The following is a 22,308-nucleotide window of genomic DNA, read 5'->3' on the forward strand; positions in this document are numbered from 1 at the left end:
GAGGTGCTCTACATTTAAAGGATGTGACACACTTCAGAGTGTCCTTGTTGTTACACCTAATGGTCGCAGCAAAGTGATCTTAACCTGCAAGGCTGGCCGAAGTGTGAATGTGACATTTTGTAACTGTTCTTACAGTACCTGTGGGGATCTGCATGTCAATTGACAGTGAGTGGTGAGCATCCTGCATTTCCATTGCACGTACCACCCATGAGTACATCCCAAAGTACTGGCACAAGCTTTGTTTATCCTTTCAGGAAAGATTTATTCGACGTATGTCACTAGAATACCTACACTCCCCCCCTCCAACCAATTTAATTCATGCATCAAACTAAAGCGACAGGCGCAGACTAAAGGCAGCGAACAGTTGTATAAGCTCATGTGCTGGGAACTGTTAGGATCCACATGCAGTTCACAAAGCCTTGGGTAAACAGAGGAATGGTGCAGCCAAGAAATGGACAAGACATTAAGCTTTTAAAATATAGTGTTTCAGTGGCGTTCTAATTTAACCAAAATAACATATGACTAGAAGTATGTATATACACTAACATATTTATCAAATGTAAAGTATCTCAATATTATTCCATTATTATAATAACATTAAAATATGTATGCTGTTTTGGACACTAATGCTAACAAAAACTTTTCATGTTGTCTACATAATTTGGCCTTAGATGTGAGTCGGTAAAATAAACACAGCAGAGCCACATTTCAGGATGTGGAGCAAGTACAGGAAGCAGAGAGGGGTACTTCACTCAAGCAGTAGTGGTCGGTAAGCATAGATGACTGCATACAAGGATATGTAAATCCTGAGGCTCAGTTTACTAGGAACACTAAATCTCTGAGTCTGCAATGCACAGTCTATATTTCCTAACTTCTGCTCTATTACAGAAAGGAAATGAGCAAATGCTAATTTACTTTTAGTTTGCTAACTGATTCAGAAACTTAGCCTTGAACTAAGTGGACATTTTGGCCTCTGCTTAAATAAACAGATGGGAGGTATTGGTTTGTCCGAGGGACTAGCTGCTTTGAATTTCTGGCAATATCTAACCTTGTCTGTAGAATTCTTCGCAGACCCTTTCACTCCACTGCTTGCTCAGTTCCCACACACGGCAAGGATTGCAGATGTCAGCGCACTTCAGGGCAATCTGCAAAACACAATGGTTCGGTGATGGTGGGTTTTGTGCCATTTATTAATCTGTAAATGTACCAGGACTCAAAATCAGTTAATTTACAATTAATGTACAGTATATAACTTGGTGTGTAAATAAACATCCAAACGGAGTAAAAGGTTAATGGACTCTGTATGTCCAGATCATGGTACCATGCACCACAGTAGTAAATCATGGTTTCTCATTGTTTCTGACCTATTAATGTGAATGGCAGAATCCGAGGTGACAGCTCTGGACTGAATAGAAATGACATTCCTGAGCTATGTACCAGTGCATGGTCTACGTGTTCAGGTAGCAATTGGACATTTAACTGTCTGTGTGGACTGAGCTATTATTACCTGTAACATAAAATGTCTGTGATCTGGATCAGTCAAGATGAGATCTTTGTTGTCGAGGTGATCTTTAAAACGACCAAGAAACTCATTCTGACGATTGATGTCTGTTGATAATATCAAGGAGCCCAACTGCTGTTCGATATCCTGCCTGAAGTAATAACATCACACGGTAAGACCAAAAAACTAGAAGTCTGTTTAGTTGTACATCAGAAGAATGGTATTATAGATCATGTATCTTCTGCTTTAAGACATTTGCTCTGTGCTTAAGAATCTCTTTTGCATTTTAAATCTGACGAGTTACATGAAGAGCAATGTCCTGTTGTTTCATACTACTTACGTTGTTTCCTTTGAGAGATGTGCTAATAGCCTTGATTCCCTCAGCATGCCAACAGTGGACCTCCAGTGGTGGTTCTCTAAAACAGATGTGTTCTATTGAAGGAAACAACCACGATAAATGTCAACCACAGACTCTTCAAGTAATCGTTATTTTATACTAATAGTGCCTGTTTATTTATCCCAAACTTATTATGTAAAACCAGTCATTTGGCATTACACTACCACAGCTTGGCGTCATGCCCGTGCTCTATCAATTCTCGTGTGTTGTGTGTTTACAATGAGCTGTTTGTGAGACAACCAGTTAAATTATCATACAGTTCTACATGCCATAGTGTCCCATCTGCTCTTTGTAGCTTTCTTCGTGGTGCATGACTAGTAAGGGCAAAAGTCACAGTGCACCTTTTGGTGGAATAAGTGTAACAAGGGTGGTGAGAAAAGCGCACAAAGAGATGCATCTACAGGCTCATAGACGTTAATATCAGAAACAGCACATGGTAAAGGCATAATATGTTATTATAACCAGTGCTCTGGGTAGAAAGCTGATCAGTCAATACTGCATTGCACAAAAATAATAATTTGCAGTTACATATTGATAGGACGGCCATTGCTCCTAAGAAAAATACAAGACAAATCCTCCTCCCCACATGAATCCCACAGTCACTCTCACCTGGTACAGACTTGCAAGATGATGTTTAGTTTTTATCAAAAATGGCTGGTTAACTCCTGGATGATCCACATCATGTGCTGCTGCTGCTAGCAGCCCGAGCATTACGTCCAGAGGGCTGAGATAGCTGGCAAGCTGTGAGAAGCAAGCAGAGCTTTACTTGTCTGCAAAGTGTAGGTACAAGTACAGCAGATTTGTATGTTCTAACTGATGTAATATGGATTGAAGCAGGCATGGAGAGATCTGTACTTTGTGTCAATGGAGATATAGCTCAGCAAGGGCACCCAGATTTTTTAAAACGGGCAACTGGGACACAAAAGTCCACAAAAGCATCACGTTTCCTTTTTGCTGAAAAACACTTCCAAATAATTGACAGAATGTATTCCTATGAATCTTGGTATATTTGAATATTTCTGTATGGCTGCCCTAGACAACACAGCCCTACAATAGCCCTCAAGTCAGCATCAGCCAAAACTGCACTTCCCTGGAGTAGCAGTGAGCCCAAGGCATTTAAGGAAAGTCTAGAGCCAGGGTAATGACATGTGATCCAACTATTTTCTTTCACATTGCTTATCACAGAACTATTCTGAGAACTTGTAGATGCAAAGCTAGGATTACAGCCATTGATGTTAAATGATGACGTATATTTTAATAAACACATAGGGCCTGATTAATTTTTGAACGCAACCTACAAGCAAGTTATGTTTTTAAAACAAGCAGGGAACTTGAGTGTACGTGGGCCCGTATTCAAATGCAAGTGGATCTCAAGATTCGTTTTCAATTGAATCTGGGTATAATTACGCTCTACCTGAACAGTATATGTCATATGTTAAGGATAGAGGATACACACATGCATATGTGCAATATAAAGTCCCACCAGAACGTATGAAATAAATGAAATTACCAACACATAATACTATAATCATTAATAAAAATCTGTTTTTAATTTTTTTTAATCTTACGTGCAGACACATGTTCTGTGCTATCTAGTAGAACCCATATGTGTAGTTTTTAAAACAAAGACTATGCCATGTTCGTCATCATTATCAGTCAGCACTTACATCCACCCTGTAGCTGGTGCAAATGATACGGCTAAAAACCACGTACTTAAGAGAAACCCAGAATCTCTAGTCTTAGACAGTAGTGTCATTTGCGTTCAGACATGAATTACATGTAGACACGTTCTTAGGAGTAAAGTCAGTTTCTGTGCATCCCCAGAGCGATTTCACGTAAGATACAGCACACAAAGGGACTTATGTCCAAAGATGAACCAGGCCCAAAATATGGAGAGAGGCAGAGTAACAGCAATGTCTGAGGCCCAGAAATCATACTAATCCTAGGGCGCCATAGTGTGTCTGTCATGGCTCTGAGTAGTGTAATGGTTAATAAGCTAAAATAAATTGTGGAAAGCAAACACATTACAGGATGGTTACAGACTCTTATCACTAATGGATAGTTTCCACATTCTTGTAGTTTAGTAATATTACTAATATGGCAGGCAATGAACGTTCAACTTGTTAAAATGTACCAGGGTCAATTAAGTCCTATCACATCCCACAAGTATAGTAAGGTCAAAATAAATGATTTTAAGATCATGAAAATATTGTCGGAAGTAGTGAAACTATATAGACAACAATAAGGAAGGGTCTTTATACCTATTAGCTTTTAAAAACCTATTATTAGCATTAGAAATGCAATTAAACAACACACACACACCCTGTTATTAGACAGTAGATCATACCTTGGGCTCTTTCAAATAGCAGTGCATAGCTTGTGTGACGTCTGCAGCATGGACAGCATTATGATATGGGTTTTGGCTGTGGTAATCTTCTTGAACCATAACTACAATGAATAATTAATAATGTTGGTGAGTCATTATATTTATGTTAAGCAATGTCATTTTAACAGAAGAAAGAAAAAAAGTTAAATATACTATATATATATATATATATATATATATATATATATATATAAAGAGAGAGAGAGATATGTGTGTGTGTGTATATATATACACACATTGGACAAAGTGCACCCAGAAATATCACAAAATGTAACCATTTAAAAGTATAGGATGAAAGCCGAGGTGGTGCAAACTATCTTGCAGAGCGGAAATGGATGTGCTGCCTTAAAACAAAGCATTAAAAACCAACAAAGATGTGCCCTTTTCATCCCTTCAACCCAAGCCTCATGTTTGCTACCATTACCAGGCACACCGATGCAACTTACTCTGTACTTTGCATGGAATGCCCTCACTCCATCAAACTCAACACAGCCTAATATAGCATATAGGAGAGATGAGGGACTTACAAAACTAACTTTATAAAATATGATTAAGAATTAGTTTATTAGATAGCAGTACACAATTGCTGTAGCATAACCACAAAGCAAAATAAAACAGGACCCAGGGAAATGTTGGATATATTTTGATTTATTAAATCTTACTAAGTTGTGGGGATCCTTCTGTACAAGGTTGTACATTATGCCCAGAGGATTGAAGGTCACAGTAGAAACGGAATGTTTAGGACATCACCATCTCTGGATTATTATACCAAGTACCTATTAAATTCACTTTCAGTAAACTCTTCTTCTAATCAACTGACTGAATTTGATTTCAAAACCACTGTTTCTGACATGGATTTTAGCAATATAACCACAAGGATGCAACTTTGTTACCCAACATTTGGGAGTCTACATTTGAAAGAATCTCTGTGATTTTGACTAAAAAGACTTTCACACATTGGGACAACAGGACCTATACCAGAAGCTTTTGTGTCCCTTCCTATCTTGGGACACCTTTGGTCCCTTCCTGAGTTTTTGCCCAGTGTTATATGGTATATGATGTTAAGTTAATAAAAGATACAATACTGTAGGATTCTTGTGGTTATGAGAATTTGTGAAACATGTTATTTACATGCAAATTACACTATGCTGTTGGCTTAAATAAAACAAAGTGGAAAAAGGGGCATTCACCCTTATTTCAGGCCAATGGAAGAACATAGATATGTAACTATTGTTAGAAACGTGTATTGCGACGGATCCCAGTCAATTTTGTGATTGCATTAATAAAAGTAGACCTACCTAGAAATCTGTGTAGTTTCACCATGTCAAGCTGGAAGTGATGGATAAGCCCGTGGACGTTGAATAGATGACACAGCAATGTTACTAGGCTGTTACCTTGTAGAGAAGAAATATGCTGTTTGTATATGCATTATTTACAAAATATGTTTTCAAAAATAGACATTTTTTACATCGTTAATCACATTTTTCAACAGTTTTTTCACAACTCTAGAGAGTAAGGATGGTGTGGAGGGGATAGCTATTATTTCTAACTACAACAGATTAGTCTCCTGGTACCCCAAGGTGCAGGATTGTTTACCTTTTCTATTTTTGACATTTCCACTATAATACATGACTGTTGTCTGCAGCGCTGACTGTGAGCCAATGAATATGGGCAATATTGTGTATCACAAAAGTGTATTCATTCTACAGCTGGCAGAAAGGTAATACGGTTACCGAAAGTTCTTTATGTTCATTGCAGAGATGGATCAGAAAAAATCAATACTACTCATACAGGAGTTCTAGGTTATTATAGAACTTGGAAACTCTGATGTGTGTATACACATTTTCTCTGGCCTGTGCACACTTTAAGCTGTTTTGTGTCAACTATTCAATTTACTTATTACTTTTAACATTACTGCAACTTTTTTGCCAGTTCGGTACAAACAATAGCGTTCTACTACAGGTCTCATTAAGTATGTTGAATGGCACATGGTAAGGAGTCCTGTATTTTGAGATTTATAAAAAAAAACTATTGACTGAGCTATGTTTTAAGTAATTAGGTTTTTCAGCTATATGTCTGGAGGACTGGTCTTTCCAGTGCCAGCCTGGAGATGATAGGACACATCACAAAATTACATTTTATACTACAGAAACAATAACATACAATAATTTGATTAAATTATTGGTTTTGGAACTTTAGGGTAAATATAAAGTTTCCTTGAGTCAGAAATGATTATGGGCCAATTTAGGCTTAAGCACCAACAGTGGATCCTTTGGCAACTGATCAATTCAAAGCTGGTGGTATCTAACATATGGTAGTCCTTTGAATCACAAGCCATGTAGATAATTTAGCCATCAGTTTAACTGTTCCCATCTAAATACCAACAACAACATTAAGACACCAATACCGACATTGTCATGAAGAGCTCTGCCACAGGGCCCCTAGCATGTGAATATGGGTTTGCCTAATGAGAATTTTCTTTAGTATACATTGTCCAAATGACCTCCTGCTGCTCTATATATATAAGATCTTCTGTAAATTACTTGAAGCCACATAAGTGTCTATTTTAAACTATCACCATCTGCTGACAGATTCAAGCTGATTAGATTTTTGTTATGCAATGCACTATACTGTTAAGCCAGGATTGCAGGCATCACTGTTAATGCTGCATGCTCAGTTAATCTCCTTATGATCACCTTGTTGGACAAGATACATGTCTCTAAGCAGACTAAATCTTCAGAGATATCTGACATCAAGACAGCTGTATCTCACAGGTCAGTTATAAAAATGCATGTGGCAACTGTTCTCAAGCACAACACGTTTGACACATGGTATGTAACAAGTGTTCACACCTGCAGTTCGGGAAGGGTCAATGGAGGAAACTCTATTGAATCCCTAGCATTCACATGCAGTTGAACATGAGTGTAAAGAGAAGGCAGCATCCAAAAGACACTGCTTTGCTTCCAGAACCACTCCCAGGTCTAGACACAAGCAGAAGTGGTTATGGAGTTGTGAAAGCAAGGTTTCTTCTCCTTACTTATTGCATTCTTTTACAAAGTTTATGTATCAAACACAACAATGCCACTATTTGTTGATAGGAGTAAATGAGGTAAATTCACCAGATTGCTCTACACATTAGGTAATATGAAGTACATTTCAGGTAATGTGATATACAAATGTAGCAATTGTCAATTACAATTTCTCTAGGTGTCATCTTAATGTTAAACACCAAACTACTGATAACTTTTACTATGTGTAACCACGTGGTTTGTTGTTTTAGTATTGTATATATATGAGGTTCCAGCCAGAAGTCTGAGTGGAGGTAACTGTCAATCACTTGCAGAAAAAACACACATACGGCTTAATAATTCTAATTGTCTCCCATTAGACCAGAGATGCTGCAATGTGTATTAAAAAATAAATGATTTGACATTGGGTGTCCCATATTCTTCTGCCTCGGTCTCACCACATACAATATGGTTTATTTAGAATGATTATATAAGCCAACATTCTGGCTCTCAAGCTACGGCAGACCCATCAGTGTCTTCTCAGCAGTAATAGAGCCCCTGGGTAAGGCTGGGACTGTATCTGTAACTTGATTGGATAACCATTGCATAGCCTGTAATTGCTGGAATATTTCAAATGTACTTGTACTTTCCTCCCTCTATACCTTCCCTCCCTCCTCCCCTTATTCCCCCTTTTTGGTTTGTTTTATTTATGTTATGTAAATTGCAAAATTTCAATAAAAACTATTATTGAAAAAAAATAAAAATATGATTTAAAAATGAGCAGTGTCCCCAAAGCCTAAACCAGCCCCAATCCTTGATGGCATAGATTGGTTTCCACTACAACAGAGAAAGTGTCGGGTCCCCCTTTGTTAGTGAAACCAGTCCCTAGCTAATCATAGCAGGACTGATGTCTCTAGGATCTACCAACCCTGTACTCTTCCGTACTTTACTGGGCTGTGGGGACTGGGAAATTCAATATGATCAGGTCCCTACCTTGCCCATTATACCAAAAAGTTAAAATAAAGATAAATACATTTTTATTTGGAAAAAAAGACTCCCAAAACCATCATTCACCACTTTATTAAATTTTAAAAAATGGTCTGTTGTAGTAGAAATGGTGAAAAAACAAGAAAACCTCTCCCCTCCCCCCCCCCCCCCAAAAAAATCCTCATATAAACGACACAATCACTCACTATTAATGACTGCTGCTAACTGATTAAAACATGGACTAGCTGGTATCCCCTCTCAAAGCTAGCCAGTTGTCCAAAGTGGGAGAATGCTTGTGGTTGGGTGGGAGGGAAGAGGACTCCCAGGGAATATTGGCTTTGATCATTTTGTGTAGTGTGCAGTTGGGTTGCTTTGTTAAGTGGATTTTTCTAGGTTTTTTCTTTTTTTTTTTGTTTGTTTGTTTTCCATTTGGATCTGGAAAAAAAAATATATTTTCTATTGGGCTACAATGGACCAAGAAATAATTTTTTTTTATTTAATAAAGTGGTAAATACAGGTTTTGTTGAGTTTTATATTTAATTAACTTTATATGAAAAATGTGTATGACCAGGTCGTGAACAGTCCCATCACTAGCCAGCACAGAACTTGTAGCCCCTGGGGAAAGGGCACAATGTTTTCTGTGGCCTCCTACCCTTAGAGGCAGAGCCATGTGCTTGCCAGTTTTACTATAACAGACATCCGTGTTCTCTATGTTAGAGTGGAAGCCAGCCCAGGTTACCAGGAGCTGGACCTGGTTGAGAATTTTATTGGTGGTTGTGGGGCATGCTGTCAATCACTTGCAGCTCGCCACTATTCAGCCACATGTGTTTTTTCTGCAAGTGACTGATACCTCTGCTTAGACCACAGATGACTGTGATGTACTAATTTGAGCCTGGACACTAAAAATATTAATTTGATTAATAAGGCACAGTACGAATGCACTGAATACCATTCATTCATCTGACAAGTGTAGCATGATTCTCTCAAAGGTGGCAGAATAATATATTCCAGTGAATTTCAATATTGCAGTTTGGAAAACACACTTGACATGATGTAATGTGTTTCCTTGAAGTAGCAGCATGCAAAAGAATATTAAAATCAGCCGGCATTAAAAGACAATTTGACATATGCTACATCTGTATGTAATATATCCAACTTACCATTTGTCAGGCGGTCAAACAGGAAAATGTCAAAATTCCACATTCCCACTTTAGATAGCATATGCTGTTAATAAAACAAAAATGATTATATTACAGTGTGGCTTTTTTCTCAACTATAAGTAATTGTGCAGGTAACCTAATGTACATTATTTACATATTATATACAACATGTCTCAGAAAGAAAATATTGTGTATAATGTATATGTACCAAAAATGTAATGTTATAAGTTAATATTTAACAGAACTGGTGTGCACTAAAATACTACCTTAATACACCCAGGAACGGAACTAGAATTCGAAGCAATAATTCACAGTGGGGTGGACAGGAGTCCCACAGACTTTCATTATGTGACATACACAGAGCTTCAGACAAATGTTCATATTGTAGTGTGGTCTACATAACATGACATTCATTTAATTGCGTTGATTCGCTGTTCACCTAGTAAGCCTTCAATATTTTAATCATAAAAACAGTAAGAATAAGCTTCTAGCAACTTATTCCAAATGTGAATAATCCCCAATTAATGACAACCTGGTCGGTATGGAACAAAATAAGACTTAAATGACGGCTTGCATGTAGATAGTCATTCATTTTACCCTTCCTTAGAAATCTAGATTTCCAACATGACATGCATCTATTTAATCATTGGGTGCAGGCAGATATTATCTCTATAAAAGCTCTGACGCTGTATAACAGGTACAACACTATGCAGCCACAACTATCCCCACTGCCTGTAGTCGATTGGAACAACCCTCTAGATGTAGCAACAACAAGATCTCCACATTTTATAATATCATGTTTACTCCCCATGTTTCAGCAGACAGGAGACAGGGATGTCTCCCTGGCTGGCACACTTCCCACAACTACAATTGGACACAATCAGAAATGTATTTATCTATGATAAACATAACTTGACTGCTAGAACATACTGAAAAATATTTGTTCAGGCTTCTTTAAAGGGGCTGTCACTCTACAGGTCCCATAATGTATGACTGAAAAGCTACGCAAACTGCCCTAAATGTGCCTACCAAATTGTGTCCTTATACCATTGTCTCTGGGAATGCCCATATACTAAAAGATTATGGGTTCAAGTTAAAACTATGCGATGGCGGAACTAGTGAGTTTTGTTTCTTTATCCCTAGAGTGGGCTGTGTTAGGGATTACATATCTAACTGTGTACTGCGTCTTATCAGTAGGTGTGGAAGCTTCCATACGGATTGCTTGGTTAGAAAGAAAAACCTTTTAATACATGTTTTTTCCAAGTTAATGATTTGCTCCTATATTGCTCCTGTATGGTAAAACACTGTCATACACAGTAGCTGTAAGTGTAATAAAAGTGATCATCTGATCTTTCTTTTTTTTACTGGAGCAAATGATGTAATATGGGCTAAGTAAAGGTTAGCAGTAAGGCTAGGATAGTATTCCGTTTTGATCTCCCAATATATATCTCTTCTAATTCTTTCTGGCAATAACCTTCTTGATGGACATGATTAGGCATCAGTGGTGCCTGCAATTTAAATGTTGTCCAGAAGTTCACACATAACATTGTGTATAGTATGTATAGCAATATCAGGAGTGCTAGAGTGCAATAAACCTCACATAGATAAAGCCATGTTGATTTATTAAAATATATAAAAAATTGCAGATTATATAACCTTTGGACATTTAGCGACTGACCGTGAACGAGGTTAACAAGGATCCAAAGTATTCCCATGCTATGCGTTTTGGGGAGCATGCCCTTCAACAGGCAATCGATTACAATTTTTAATTATTTTCAATAAATCAACATGGCTTGATCTAGGCAAGGTTGATTTTTCTTTGGTATCTCCATATTGTTACACATTCTGCAATCACTGTTGTGGAGGTGAACACTGGGAGGTAAGTCCCTGAACAGAAGTGCAGCTGGACAGTGGTTAACATTGCAGGTCTCTGCTCTTGCTATCTTCACGTGTATGTGTTTACCATTACTCCCTTTGCAGACGCTAAAGCAGGCCTGTCCAACCTGCGGCCCTCCAGATGTTGTGAAACTACAAGTCCCAGCATGCCCTTTCAGCTATCAACTGGTTGTCTACCAGCAAAGCATGCTGGGGCTTGTAGTTTCACAAGATCTGGAGGGCCGCAGGTTGGACAGGCCTGCGCTAAAGCACTGAGTTTAGTATAACATGCTTTTTTAATTGCTCTGTTTCTAGACATTAAGTGCAGTTTAAAACAGTTACTTCAAACCGCACTAAATTATAGCAATTTATACATTACTCTGAGTTAAAAATGAATGAAACCCCTTCATATTCTGCAAAGTTTAACATTTAGCTGTAAATGTGTATGCCACAATATTCTGCAACCTTAAATTCAAGAAAAAGTTGTTTTGTTTTTCTTTATTTAAAAATGAGCAGCATGCTCTGAGCAGTTGACATGATAAATACAACCTCTGCCTTTTGGGAGACTTGATTGTAAGCATTGTGAATATTGAGAGCTGTCTTTTCATGCTTACCCGTGCTTGGCCAAGATAGTCTTCATCCAATAAATGCAGTGAGGCTTGTGGCACAATTCCACGGAGAAGTCTTGATGCATGAAAATACCTCTGAAAGCTCAAGAGTCTCTTTACTTTTTTCTTAGTGCCAATTTCTCCTGAGTGTGCTGTATCTGTAACAACAACCACCAAATAAAAACAAAACGGTATGAATAGTGATGACTTTAGCTCCAATGTAAAGTTTTAACTACCGGTAACTTACTGCAAATGTTATGCCATCTCTGACTACTTACTTCAAAAGTTTGTAAAACATGCATACTATTTTTTTTTTCAAATCAAGTACAGTACTTTATGCAGTATCACCAGATTTGTCATCTGATATGAGGAACCCAGAGTGCAACTTGTCATCTTTGCCTTGGGCCCAAACACTGGCAAAGGGAACTGCAATATTGCAGTCTCCACTACAAACATTTCTTTACTGCTCATGTGCCCCAAAATGCATCAGCATTTAAATTTGAACATATCCTAGTCTTGCAGCCCTTATTCCTGGAAAGACAGAATGGGGTGGGCAAGGTCAGGTTGAATTCAGCACCCCCTCAAGATGCTATCTAATTAGACTTGGACACAACCCTAGATACACTATTTAGAGGCGTGTCTTTTAGGCATAGTATAAAGGTACGTGATGACGACATCTGCAAAACTATCTAGCTGCTTGTGGCCCTCTATTCTGAATTTTTATTCGCAATTTCCATTTGGACTATCGCAGGAAAGATTCCCATTGGAATTTAAAAGCATTTAACAACAAATATGAGGCTATATGGAAACTCTCTCTTGTGTGTATAACTCTTCATTATATTATATTGTGTACAAATAGGTTAATGCGACTTTTGCATTTACTAATAACGCTATCAAGCTGTCTCTCTATGCAATCTTGGGGCATAAGTCTATGGATCTGTATGCCTAATGTAGAAATTCTGCTGTGTTGTAGGTTGGATGTATCTTGTGATATGTGCCACTCAATATACACATGTACGTCCAGGGCTCAAATGTGTAAACGCTAAATCAGGCCCAAAGGCTTTCGATGAGCACATACTATTTTTTATATTCTAAATATAATTGTACAGTACATTATTTTGATTTATAAATCAATTCTGCCACTTATTTAGCTTATTTATGTGCACTTTCAAATTGCATATTATTCTTTTTAACAACTGATGCCCAGAACTGTCCTCTGTATCCTGCATGGGGTCTGACAAATGCTTTCTACAATGGCAACATGATACTGCTTTCATTTGCATCAATACTCATTTAGTATGGTATTTTAAGCATAAAAGCAGATTATAAATACATCAGTTTAATTTATGAAGGGACTAGAACACATTATGATTACATAACACCAGATTATTTTGCCACTGAAATGTTGAAGTCCATGCTCAGATTCAATTAAGCTTTTAGAAATAGCTTCAGCGACTGGCATAACATAAAAGCAAGTCCAATAAAAGTCTTTCCAGTAGATGTTCTCCTGGTGATGGACAATCTTTCCATGGACGGGCGGGAAATTCAGAGCCATGTATTAATCCATTAATCTACCTCCTATGACAGCAACAATGCATCTTAATTCAAACCAGGGGCAGGCTGGGCTGGGGGGCAGGGGGGCATCTGCCCCTCTGGGCCAGTCCCATAGTGTGTAATCTATGGCTGGGTCACTGGGCCACCTGCATTTTTTTCCCCTTTAAAATAGGCTGCTAGTCATATATATATACACACACACATATATACATACACACACACACACACACATATATATATATATATATATATCTTTCTCTCTCTCTCTCTATATATATATAAGGGGGAGAGCAGGAAGAAAGGGAGAGGGGGAGAGAAAGAGAGATGTCATTTTCCAAACTACCACTTCTAAATTTCTACTTTGACCACTGTACTGCACTATTGTATTAGTATATGTGTTAAATAAGTATTCCATTTATGATAGAATTGGTCTGGGTACCTGTTTAATATTTACCACCTACTTGTAACTCTCTCTTGTGAATGATGACAATATGCTCTTCATTTTCAACCGTAGGGGCCCCCCTGTCTTAATTGCCCCCAGGCGCCCAAAGTCTAAATTCAGCTACCGCCGCTGGTTAAATTTAAATCTACCTTCCCAATACCGTTTACTTTTAATAAATGCACCACCATGATTTTCAGTAATATGCTGTGTTTTTTTTATTCCTGAGGTCTGTGTGAATTCAATGGGGCTTCCCAAATCGTCCTCTGGTAGGACAAGCCACCCATATCCCCACAGAGTGCAGCAGAGAAGACTTGGGTGGAAGCACTGCATCCTCAAGAGAGAAAATGTGTAATGCACACACAGCACAACTGTAACACTTCTCTCAGGATCGGAGGGAGAAGTGAAGTCGCCACGGCTCACTGTCTCCTGCAGGTCCGTGTCCCAGCCATCTCCATGACGATCCTTGCTCTTTGCCCCGGGTATTGTCGAGACAACGGTCGGGAAGCTCTGGGTGTGAAACGCCGCATCCCTGCATGAGAGGCAGCCAGGCGCATGCGCCAGTGTTTTTAATCAATTAAACAGCCTCTGAGGCTGATTGTTGTATCTGTGCTCCCTGCATCATGATTGGCTCCCCTATGTATATAAGCAGGGAGGGCTTAGTCTCCCTGCTGGTTATAGCTCTCAATTTGTGTCAGGGCCATCTTTTCCATTGGGCACAATGGGCATGTGCGCGGGGGCCCCACGGGCAAGGGGGCCCCATATACATCTATATCTATATCTATATGACATAGGTCATTGCATGAGCTTTTATGCGTTTGCACTTGTTTCAGTCTTTTTGTAGTTTTTTTCAGTTGCTTGTCAATGTTTGCAACTTTATTTACACTGTCCGCCGACCGGAAGTGAGATACCGGAAGTGAGGTATCACGCCTGTTGGACTCCGCCCATCTCCCGGCGATATCCTAATTAGGAGGATTCTCTGTCTATTTAAGATCAGCATGAATGTACTAATCTTATCCCTTGAGAAAGTCTTTATTGAAAGGACGAAACGCGTTGGTATTTCGTTTTGCACGCTGTTCCGGACTGGTGCATCAGTGTGGTTTTACTGGCTAACCTTGCCCCGCATGCTGTTTCATCTTTGCACGAGAGACTGGACAGATAAGCTGTTTTATATTGTGTTTTATGTACGAGCATATTATACTTAAGCTGCAGTTGAGGCTATATTGCCTCTTTTGTATTAAAATTTTCTATTATTTTCACTTGTTGTGATGGTATTATACTATATTGGCTTCTTTTTGAGTTCTAGCCAATTCAAAGTGGTGCTATTACTCTGGGAGAAGACCTTGTTGGAGTCAGGACGTTACACTACAGCGGTCCGTTACAGACCATATTCATGTGAAGGTCTATGAACACTCATTCAAGGCTATTTGAATTTGAATTTCTGGTACGGGAATTGCACATTTGTGGACTATCCCAAAGATGTTATATATTTAATGCACTATGTTGGCGCCCCTTTCTCTTTTTGTATTTTATTAGGCTGATACCTGCAGATAGGTGTCGAATGTATTGGGAGCTGCCATCTCATGTACTGAGTATACAAATTATTTTTTCTGTCACTATCACTTTGTGGTTGCACACTTATAAGCGCCTGTGTAGCTTAGAAATTTGGTGGGAATTTGGTGTATTTATCTGCACTTCTGAGCTGGGCTGCTAATTCTATAATATTGTTTATTTTATAATATTTTTAATATGTTTCGATCAGAGAATTTTGACAGTAGGAGACATGAATATTGTCAGAGGATTTTTAATGATACCAATATATTAGGATATGAAGATGATTCATTAGATTCATTTTTTTGGAATCTTGAGAAGGTACTGGCTAAAGAAATCAGACTGTGGTGGGACATAGCTGGGTTAGAGGAGTACATTAAAAATAAAAGGATTCCAAGAGGATTAAGATTTAAAAAGATTCCGTCTTTTGGTCTGGAGGATCCATTATTTATGAAAGAGTGGGATAGGACACTTGATGAATGTTCTATCAATCTAATGAGACTGATTGTTTCTGAGAAACAAAAGAATCTTAAAAAAGTTCAATTGGAGTTAAAAGATAAAGAGACTAAGGCTGAATTATATAAACCTAAGGAGGATTATAAAATTAATGAAAAAGTATTACATAAAAAAACTTGATAGGTTGGAGTCAGAGGTTGTAGGGAGGAAAGAGAGGAAATATCAACGAGATAAAAGAGACTATGAAAGTAATCAAGTATACTGTTGGGCAAAACCGCAGGCTGAGGAGGGCCCTAGCAATAATATCCAAGGAAATAAACAGATGGATCTGACTAACTTTAGATTTAATTTTAGAAAAAGAAATGATTGGGTCCCTATACCTCCAAAATCCCGTGGTCCTCGTATGAATAGGAGAACACCGCAACATCTAGAACTTAGAAATAGGTTCTCACCATTACAGAGGGATAGGTTCTGGAGTACAGAGGAGGATTTTTTATCCCCCACACAAACACCAAAGGAGGACACGGTATACAGAAAATGTAATCTAAGAGAAAATATCAATATAGCTTCTCCCATGAAAAGGAGGTACCTAGACGAAGAGGTAGACGAGGAGGAAACAAGAGAAAGAAAGAGAAGACATTTCTGAAAAAATTTTTAGATCCTAGACCACTTGGTATTTTTAATTTGTCAGACTATAGTCTTACCCAAGATGAACTTAAACTATTAAGCAGAGGATTATCATTTGCTCCCACTAATAGTTCCAATGATTTTCACCTTTTTTTGGATCTTAATAGTTTCATTAGAAGGCTCACCCTTAAGAGGCATTTTATAAAAAATAGTGATAAAGATATAGAGTATGTGAATACAAATAAATCAGCCACCGGACTGAAGTTGCCCTCTAAATTCTATCCACTTGAGTCTAAGGGGAGTCATGTTGAAATGTTTTATCAGCTTGTTAAGAAGGAGCTATGCCAAACTATTAGACCCAAAAAATATAAGAAAAATATTTCATATCAGGAAAAACAAGCGCTTGATAAACTAATGAGTAATGAAGATATTGTAATCAAGCAAGCTGACAAAGGGAGAGGGGGATCGTTATCCTAAATAAAAAGTGATTATGTTTCAGAAGCATTGAGACTACTAAGTGATGAAGTGTCTTATAAAAAACTTGCTAAAGATCCTACAGTAGTTTTTGTTGAGGAGTTGAAGGTTATATTATATGAGGCGCTAAAACTAAATATACTTACTCGTGATGAATTTCAATTCCTCTTGCAGGAATCACCAATAATCCCAATTTTCTATCACTTGCCTAAGGTGCATAAATCTCTAGAGAAGCCTCCTGGGAGGCCCATTATAGCAGGGATAGGTTCTCTTACATCCCATGCTTCACAGTATGTTGATTTCTTTATTGAGAAATACGTGAATCATTTACCAGCATTCCTGAAGGATTCCACTTCTTTGTTACAACTTTTGGACGGGATCCAATGGGAACCCAGTCTCAAATGGGTAACGGTAGATGTACAGGCCTTGTACACTTCCATTGATCACACCAAAGGGATAGAAGCCATCAATCACTTTCTGCAATTAGATAGTGATTTAGATGATTGTCATAAAGAGTTTATATGCAAATTAATTGGGTTCATACTATCTCGGAATTATTTTAAGTTTTTGGACGAATTTTTTCTGCAAATCTGCGGGACGGCGATGGGGACAATATTCGCCCCTAGTTTCGCCAACCTTTTTATGGGTAAGTGGGAAATGGACTACATCTTTGGTGAAAATAACCCCTTTGTTGCTAATATTATATTCTACCGCAGATATATAGATGATATCATTTTGATATGGGATGGCACTTTACAATCTCTGAAGGACTTCTTGTGCTATATTAATATGAATGAACTGAATTTGAGATTCACATCAAAGGTTAGTGATACAAATATAGAATTTTTAGATTTAGATCTCCGATGTGAGGGTGATAAGATCCATACAAAAACATTCATTAAAGAAGTGGACTCGAACAGCTATCTACATTATGATAGCTGCCATCTTGTTAAGTGGAAAAATAATATTCCTAGATCTCAGTTCAATCGTGTTAAACGGAACTGTTCTGATGAAACTATATATAGAGAACAATCACATGTTTATGCTGAAAGATTCAGAGATAGATGTTATCCTGAGCAGATCATCTTGGATGCGCTATCTAAAACTGATGGTATAGAGAGAAATGATATGCTGGTGTATAAAAATAAGAATGAGAAAGGGAAAAATGAAATTGTCCCATTTATTACAGAATTTAGTAGGGACGAGAAGAGGATTAAATCGGTTTTAAATAAACACTGGAAACTGATTCTTATGGATCCAGTTTTGGGTTCTATGGTCTCACAAAAACCGGATATTGTATTCAAGAAAACTAAAAATCTGAAGTCATTGTTAGCACCTAGCCTTTTGAGAGATGCAAAGGGTACTAAGGAAACCTTCCTAGCTGAACTAGGGAAAGGTGCTTACAGGTGTAATAACTGTAATATGTGTAGATTATTATCTCCTCTTAATAAAACTTTCATGGATTCCTCAAATCAAAGAGAATTTAAAATTCAAGATCGAATTGACTGTAAAACTACTTCAGTCATCTACTTGTTAGAATGCCCCTGTGGTAAGGTATATGTAGGGAAAACAAAAAGGGCTTTAAAATTGCACCTCCAGGAACATGTGAGGGCTATTAAAAATAAGTCCGAACTACATACTGTTTATAGACACTTCCTTACATGTCATAATGCAGGCCCGAGTGGTCTGAGGTTTAAAGGCATTGAACACGTGGTGTTGGGTGCACGTGGTGGAGATTTGGCTAAGAAACTGAGTAGTAGAAAAATGTATTGGGTCTATAAACTTGACACTCTAGCGCCGAAAGGCCTAAATGAAGCTTTTGAAATGACATCTTTTCTCATCTAATGGCCTTTTTTTGAGGTGTTTGATGATATGCTATTAATTTTTTCTTCTTTTGTAGGTCAATTCTGCTTTAATATGGGTAATCATACAATCGGTATGATTGATTCATGCCCTTTGTTTGTGTATTATTAATTGTTATGCTATCTTGACACTATTATCCTAGCTTTTTATTATGTATTTTTGTTTAGTTAGGAGCCATATGTATTAGTCAGGATTGTGTTGCATGACTTTCACTTTTTTTGTGATTACCATTCAATTGACTATTTAAGATTAATTGGATGTATTGGAATTCATTATCATGTTCAACAGTACTTTGAGCCCTTCTAATGCACAGTATGTGTTTTTGTTTAGATAGGAGTTATATGTACTAGATAGGGTTGCATTTTATATGTACCCCATTGTGATTGTTATTCATTTCCTTGAATATGTATGAGTAATTATTTCCTCTGGCTATTAATAGTATTGGAAAGTGGTTCCTCCTTTTACCTAGCTTTGTCTCGCTATTTGTTTATGACATAGGTCATTGCATGCGCTGTTATGCGTTTGCACTTGTTTCAGTCTTTTTTTAGTTTTTTTCAGTTGCTTGTCAATCTTTGCAACTTTATTTACACTGTCCACCGACCGGAAGTGAGATACCGGAAGTGAGGTATTGCGCCTGTTGGACTCCGCCCATCTCCCGGCGATATCCTAATTAGGAGGATTCTCTGTCTATTTAAGATCAGCATGGATGTACTAATCTTATCCCTTGAGAAAGTCTTTATTGAAAGGACGAAACGCGTTGGGTATTCGTTTTGCACGCTGTTCCGTACTGGTGCATCAGTGTGGTTTTACTGGCTAACCTTGCCCCGCATGCTGTTTCATCTTTGCACGAGAGACTGGACAGATAAGCTGTTTTATATTGTGTTTTATGTACGAGCATATTATACTTAAGCTGCAGTTGAGGCTATATTGCCTCTTTTGTATTAAAATTTTCTATTATTTTCACTTATTGTGATGGTATTATACTATATTGGCTTCTTTTTGAGTTCTAGCCAATTCAAAGTGGTGCTATTACTCTGGGAGAAGACCTTGTTGGAGTCAGGACGTTACAGCGGTCCGTTACAGACCATATTCATGTGAAGGTCTATGAGCACTCATTCAAGGCTATTTGAATTTGAATTTCTGGTACGGGAATTGCACATTTGTGGACTATCCCAAAGATGTTATATATTTAATGCACTATGTTGGCGCCCCTTTCTCTTTTTGTATTTTATTAGGCTGATACCTGCAGATAGGTGTCGAATGTATTGGGAGCTGCCATCTCATGTACTGAGTATACAAATTATTTTTTCTGTCACTATCACTTTGTGGTTGCACACTTATAAGTGCCTGTGTAGCTTAGAAATTTAGTGGTAATATATATATATATATATATAATATGTAGGGGCCCCAGTGCACTGCTTTGCCCGGGGGCCCATAATGTTGTGAAGATGGCCCTGATTTGTGTTGCTGACCTGCTTTGTTATTGTCTCCTGACTTTGGATTGTTTCTCTGTTACTGACCCTTGGCTTTTCTGGACCCTGATTGTTTGCTAGTTGCCCTTGACCTTTGGCCTGTTACTTGGACTCAGTTAAAAGGTACACAATTGTGTAGCTTTTAGCTGAGCCCATTTCACCAGTACATAATGCTGTATTATTTAACCACTAGACATGGCAGTAGGACACCAAAGGGAAGTAACCTTGCAACAACCAGACAGATAAGATTTCAAATATTTATTAGTAGAGCAAACAGTAGATAGGACTTTAATATCAAAATCGGGAATGCTTAAGAACATCCACCTTATACAAGCTTATTTATCATGATGAAAAATACCTATTTTGGTAGCAAATTGGAGTTTTTGCAGGAGACAAGGGTTCTCCCTATCTATCAAAGGGTCACTGCCTATTGCCAGTGATAGACCCAGACGTAGAACAGATTTGTCTCTCCAGAAACCTTTTTAACTAGGATTGCAGCAGTACTTGTACCACCACAATCCTTCTTCTAACAGGAGATATTTAACGAAAAAAGCATTTTTTCAAATGATATTATTTATTGAAACGATCATGTATTTTAAAGTTAGGGGTCTATTTATTAAGTTGTGATGAGCCAAAAATCCGGAGAAAACTACGGTTTTATCCAGAGAATGGTTACCGCATCCATTCATTAAATTTATTAAGGGGTGAAAGCAGAAATCAGAGATTTCTCCTGCCTTAACCTATTTTACACTGGTCACTGCAGCCCCTATAATCTTCTATGGGGACTGTGTTCTGACGCGTTTAACCAGCCTTAAAAAATTCAGGCTATCTCGATTTAGCGCTGGGTTATCTTTCCAATGGACTCCATAGGTCTCCATCACTGGTGGAGAAGTCTCTCTGGATCCATCGCTATGCTCCCAATATCCAGCAATGATACATTTACTCCTTACAATTAACAGAGCTATAGATTTTACAATAAAAACAATCTCTGCTGAGTTTTTTGGACCATTAAAATTTAGCTCTGAAAAATAGCTTATACTTTATACTTTACATAAAACGGCTTTTTCAGCTAGCACATACAGTGAAATATTTCTCGAATTGTTCCATGGAGCTCATGTATTGAAAATTCAATTGTAAATGTCCCAAAAGTAACTACACTGTTTGTGGGTTGTCTATACGTAAAGTGCTAATTAGCTAAATTATGGCCAGAGTGGCCCATTTTTAGATCTTGTGGAGAAATGAATTTAAGAAGTGCAAAATGAAGTCAAACACTCCTGTTAATATTGCTAGTGATTGCCAAGAAAGCCATAAAACATATGTTTATACACCCCCCCCCACCCATTTTTAAATGTGTAAAATAAAAAATAAAAGCATTTAATATAAATTTCATTGAGTTCTGCTTACTGAAATAAACTAGAATTAAAACACTTTCATTTTTCTTAATTTTCTTTTAAACCAATAAACAGGCCACACACATTAAAATCACACAGAAACAACTGTGCTTAGTTTTCCTACACAAGTGGGTAGCCAAACTGGGTGGTTGTTTGTGCCAAATGACCAAATCGCATGGGGCAACATTAATGTAGTGGTGAGAGCACACAAACAAAGATTTGATTTTAATCACTTATGCCACCATTGGTGGTCAGTGGAAGCCCACACAAGCAGGCTTTCCATCCATTCTGGCCTACTTTCCCCAAAGTTGCCAACTGTGTGACCACATTTGGGAAAGTCTAAATTAAAATCCCCCCTTACATAATACAAGGATAATAGCTTTCAAAGTATGCACAATATGTCCTAGCTACTAATTAGCGCATATACAGAACATAAATTTCCACTTACTTTCTATGTCTGAAATGGTCCCAATAACCCTATTGTGAAGTAATATAGCAATATATCTTTGTAAGGTCCAAAAGAAGTGTATTAACATTAAGAAAAGTGTTTACTAATATA

The 22,308-nt window shown here is 37.8% G+C and overlaps 1 protein-coding gene across 2 annotated transcripts in view; it reads right to left on the reverse strand.

Moving 5' to 3' along the window:
• PDE7B (phosphodiesterase 7B) overlaps positions 1 to 22,308 on the reverse strand; it is a 363,754-nt gene that overhangs the window by 6,269 nt on the left and 335,177 nt on the right. For both annotated transcript variants that reach the window (XM_075203180.1, XM_075203179.1), the window contains 8 exons: positions 11,929 to 12,080; positions 9,440 to 9,503; positions 5,583 to 5,678; positions 4,246 to 4,346; positions 2,508 to 2,639; positions 1,842 to 1,933; positions 1,508 to 1,652; positions 1,049 to 1,145 (listed from right to left, as the gene is read on the reverse strand). In XM_075203180.1, the coding sequence (XP_075059281.1) occupies positions 1,049 to 1,145; positions 1,508 to 1,652; positions 1,842 to 1,933; positions 2,508 to 2,639; positions 4,246 to 4,346; positions 5,583 to 5,678; positions 9,440 to 9,503; positions 11,929 to 12,080 (879 nt within the window). The remainder of the gene's footprint in view (positions 1 to 1,048; positions 1,146 to 1,507; positions 1,653 to 1,841; positions 1,934 to 2,507; positions 2,640 to 4,245; positions 4,347 to 5,582; positions 5,679 to 9,439; positions 9,504 to 11,928; positions 12,081 to 22,308) is intronic.

The sequence above is a fragment of the Mixophyes fleayi genome, chromosome 3, assembly GCF_038048845.1.
Source record: "Mixophyes fleayi isolate aMixFle1 chromosome 3, aMixFle1.hap1, whole genome shotgun sequence".
In the NCBI taxonomy this organism is placed as follows: Eukaryota; Metazoa; Chordata; class Amphibia; order Anura; family Limnodynastidae; genus Mixophyes; species Mixophyes fleayi.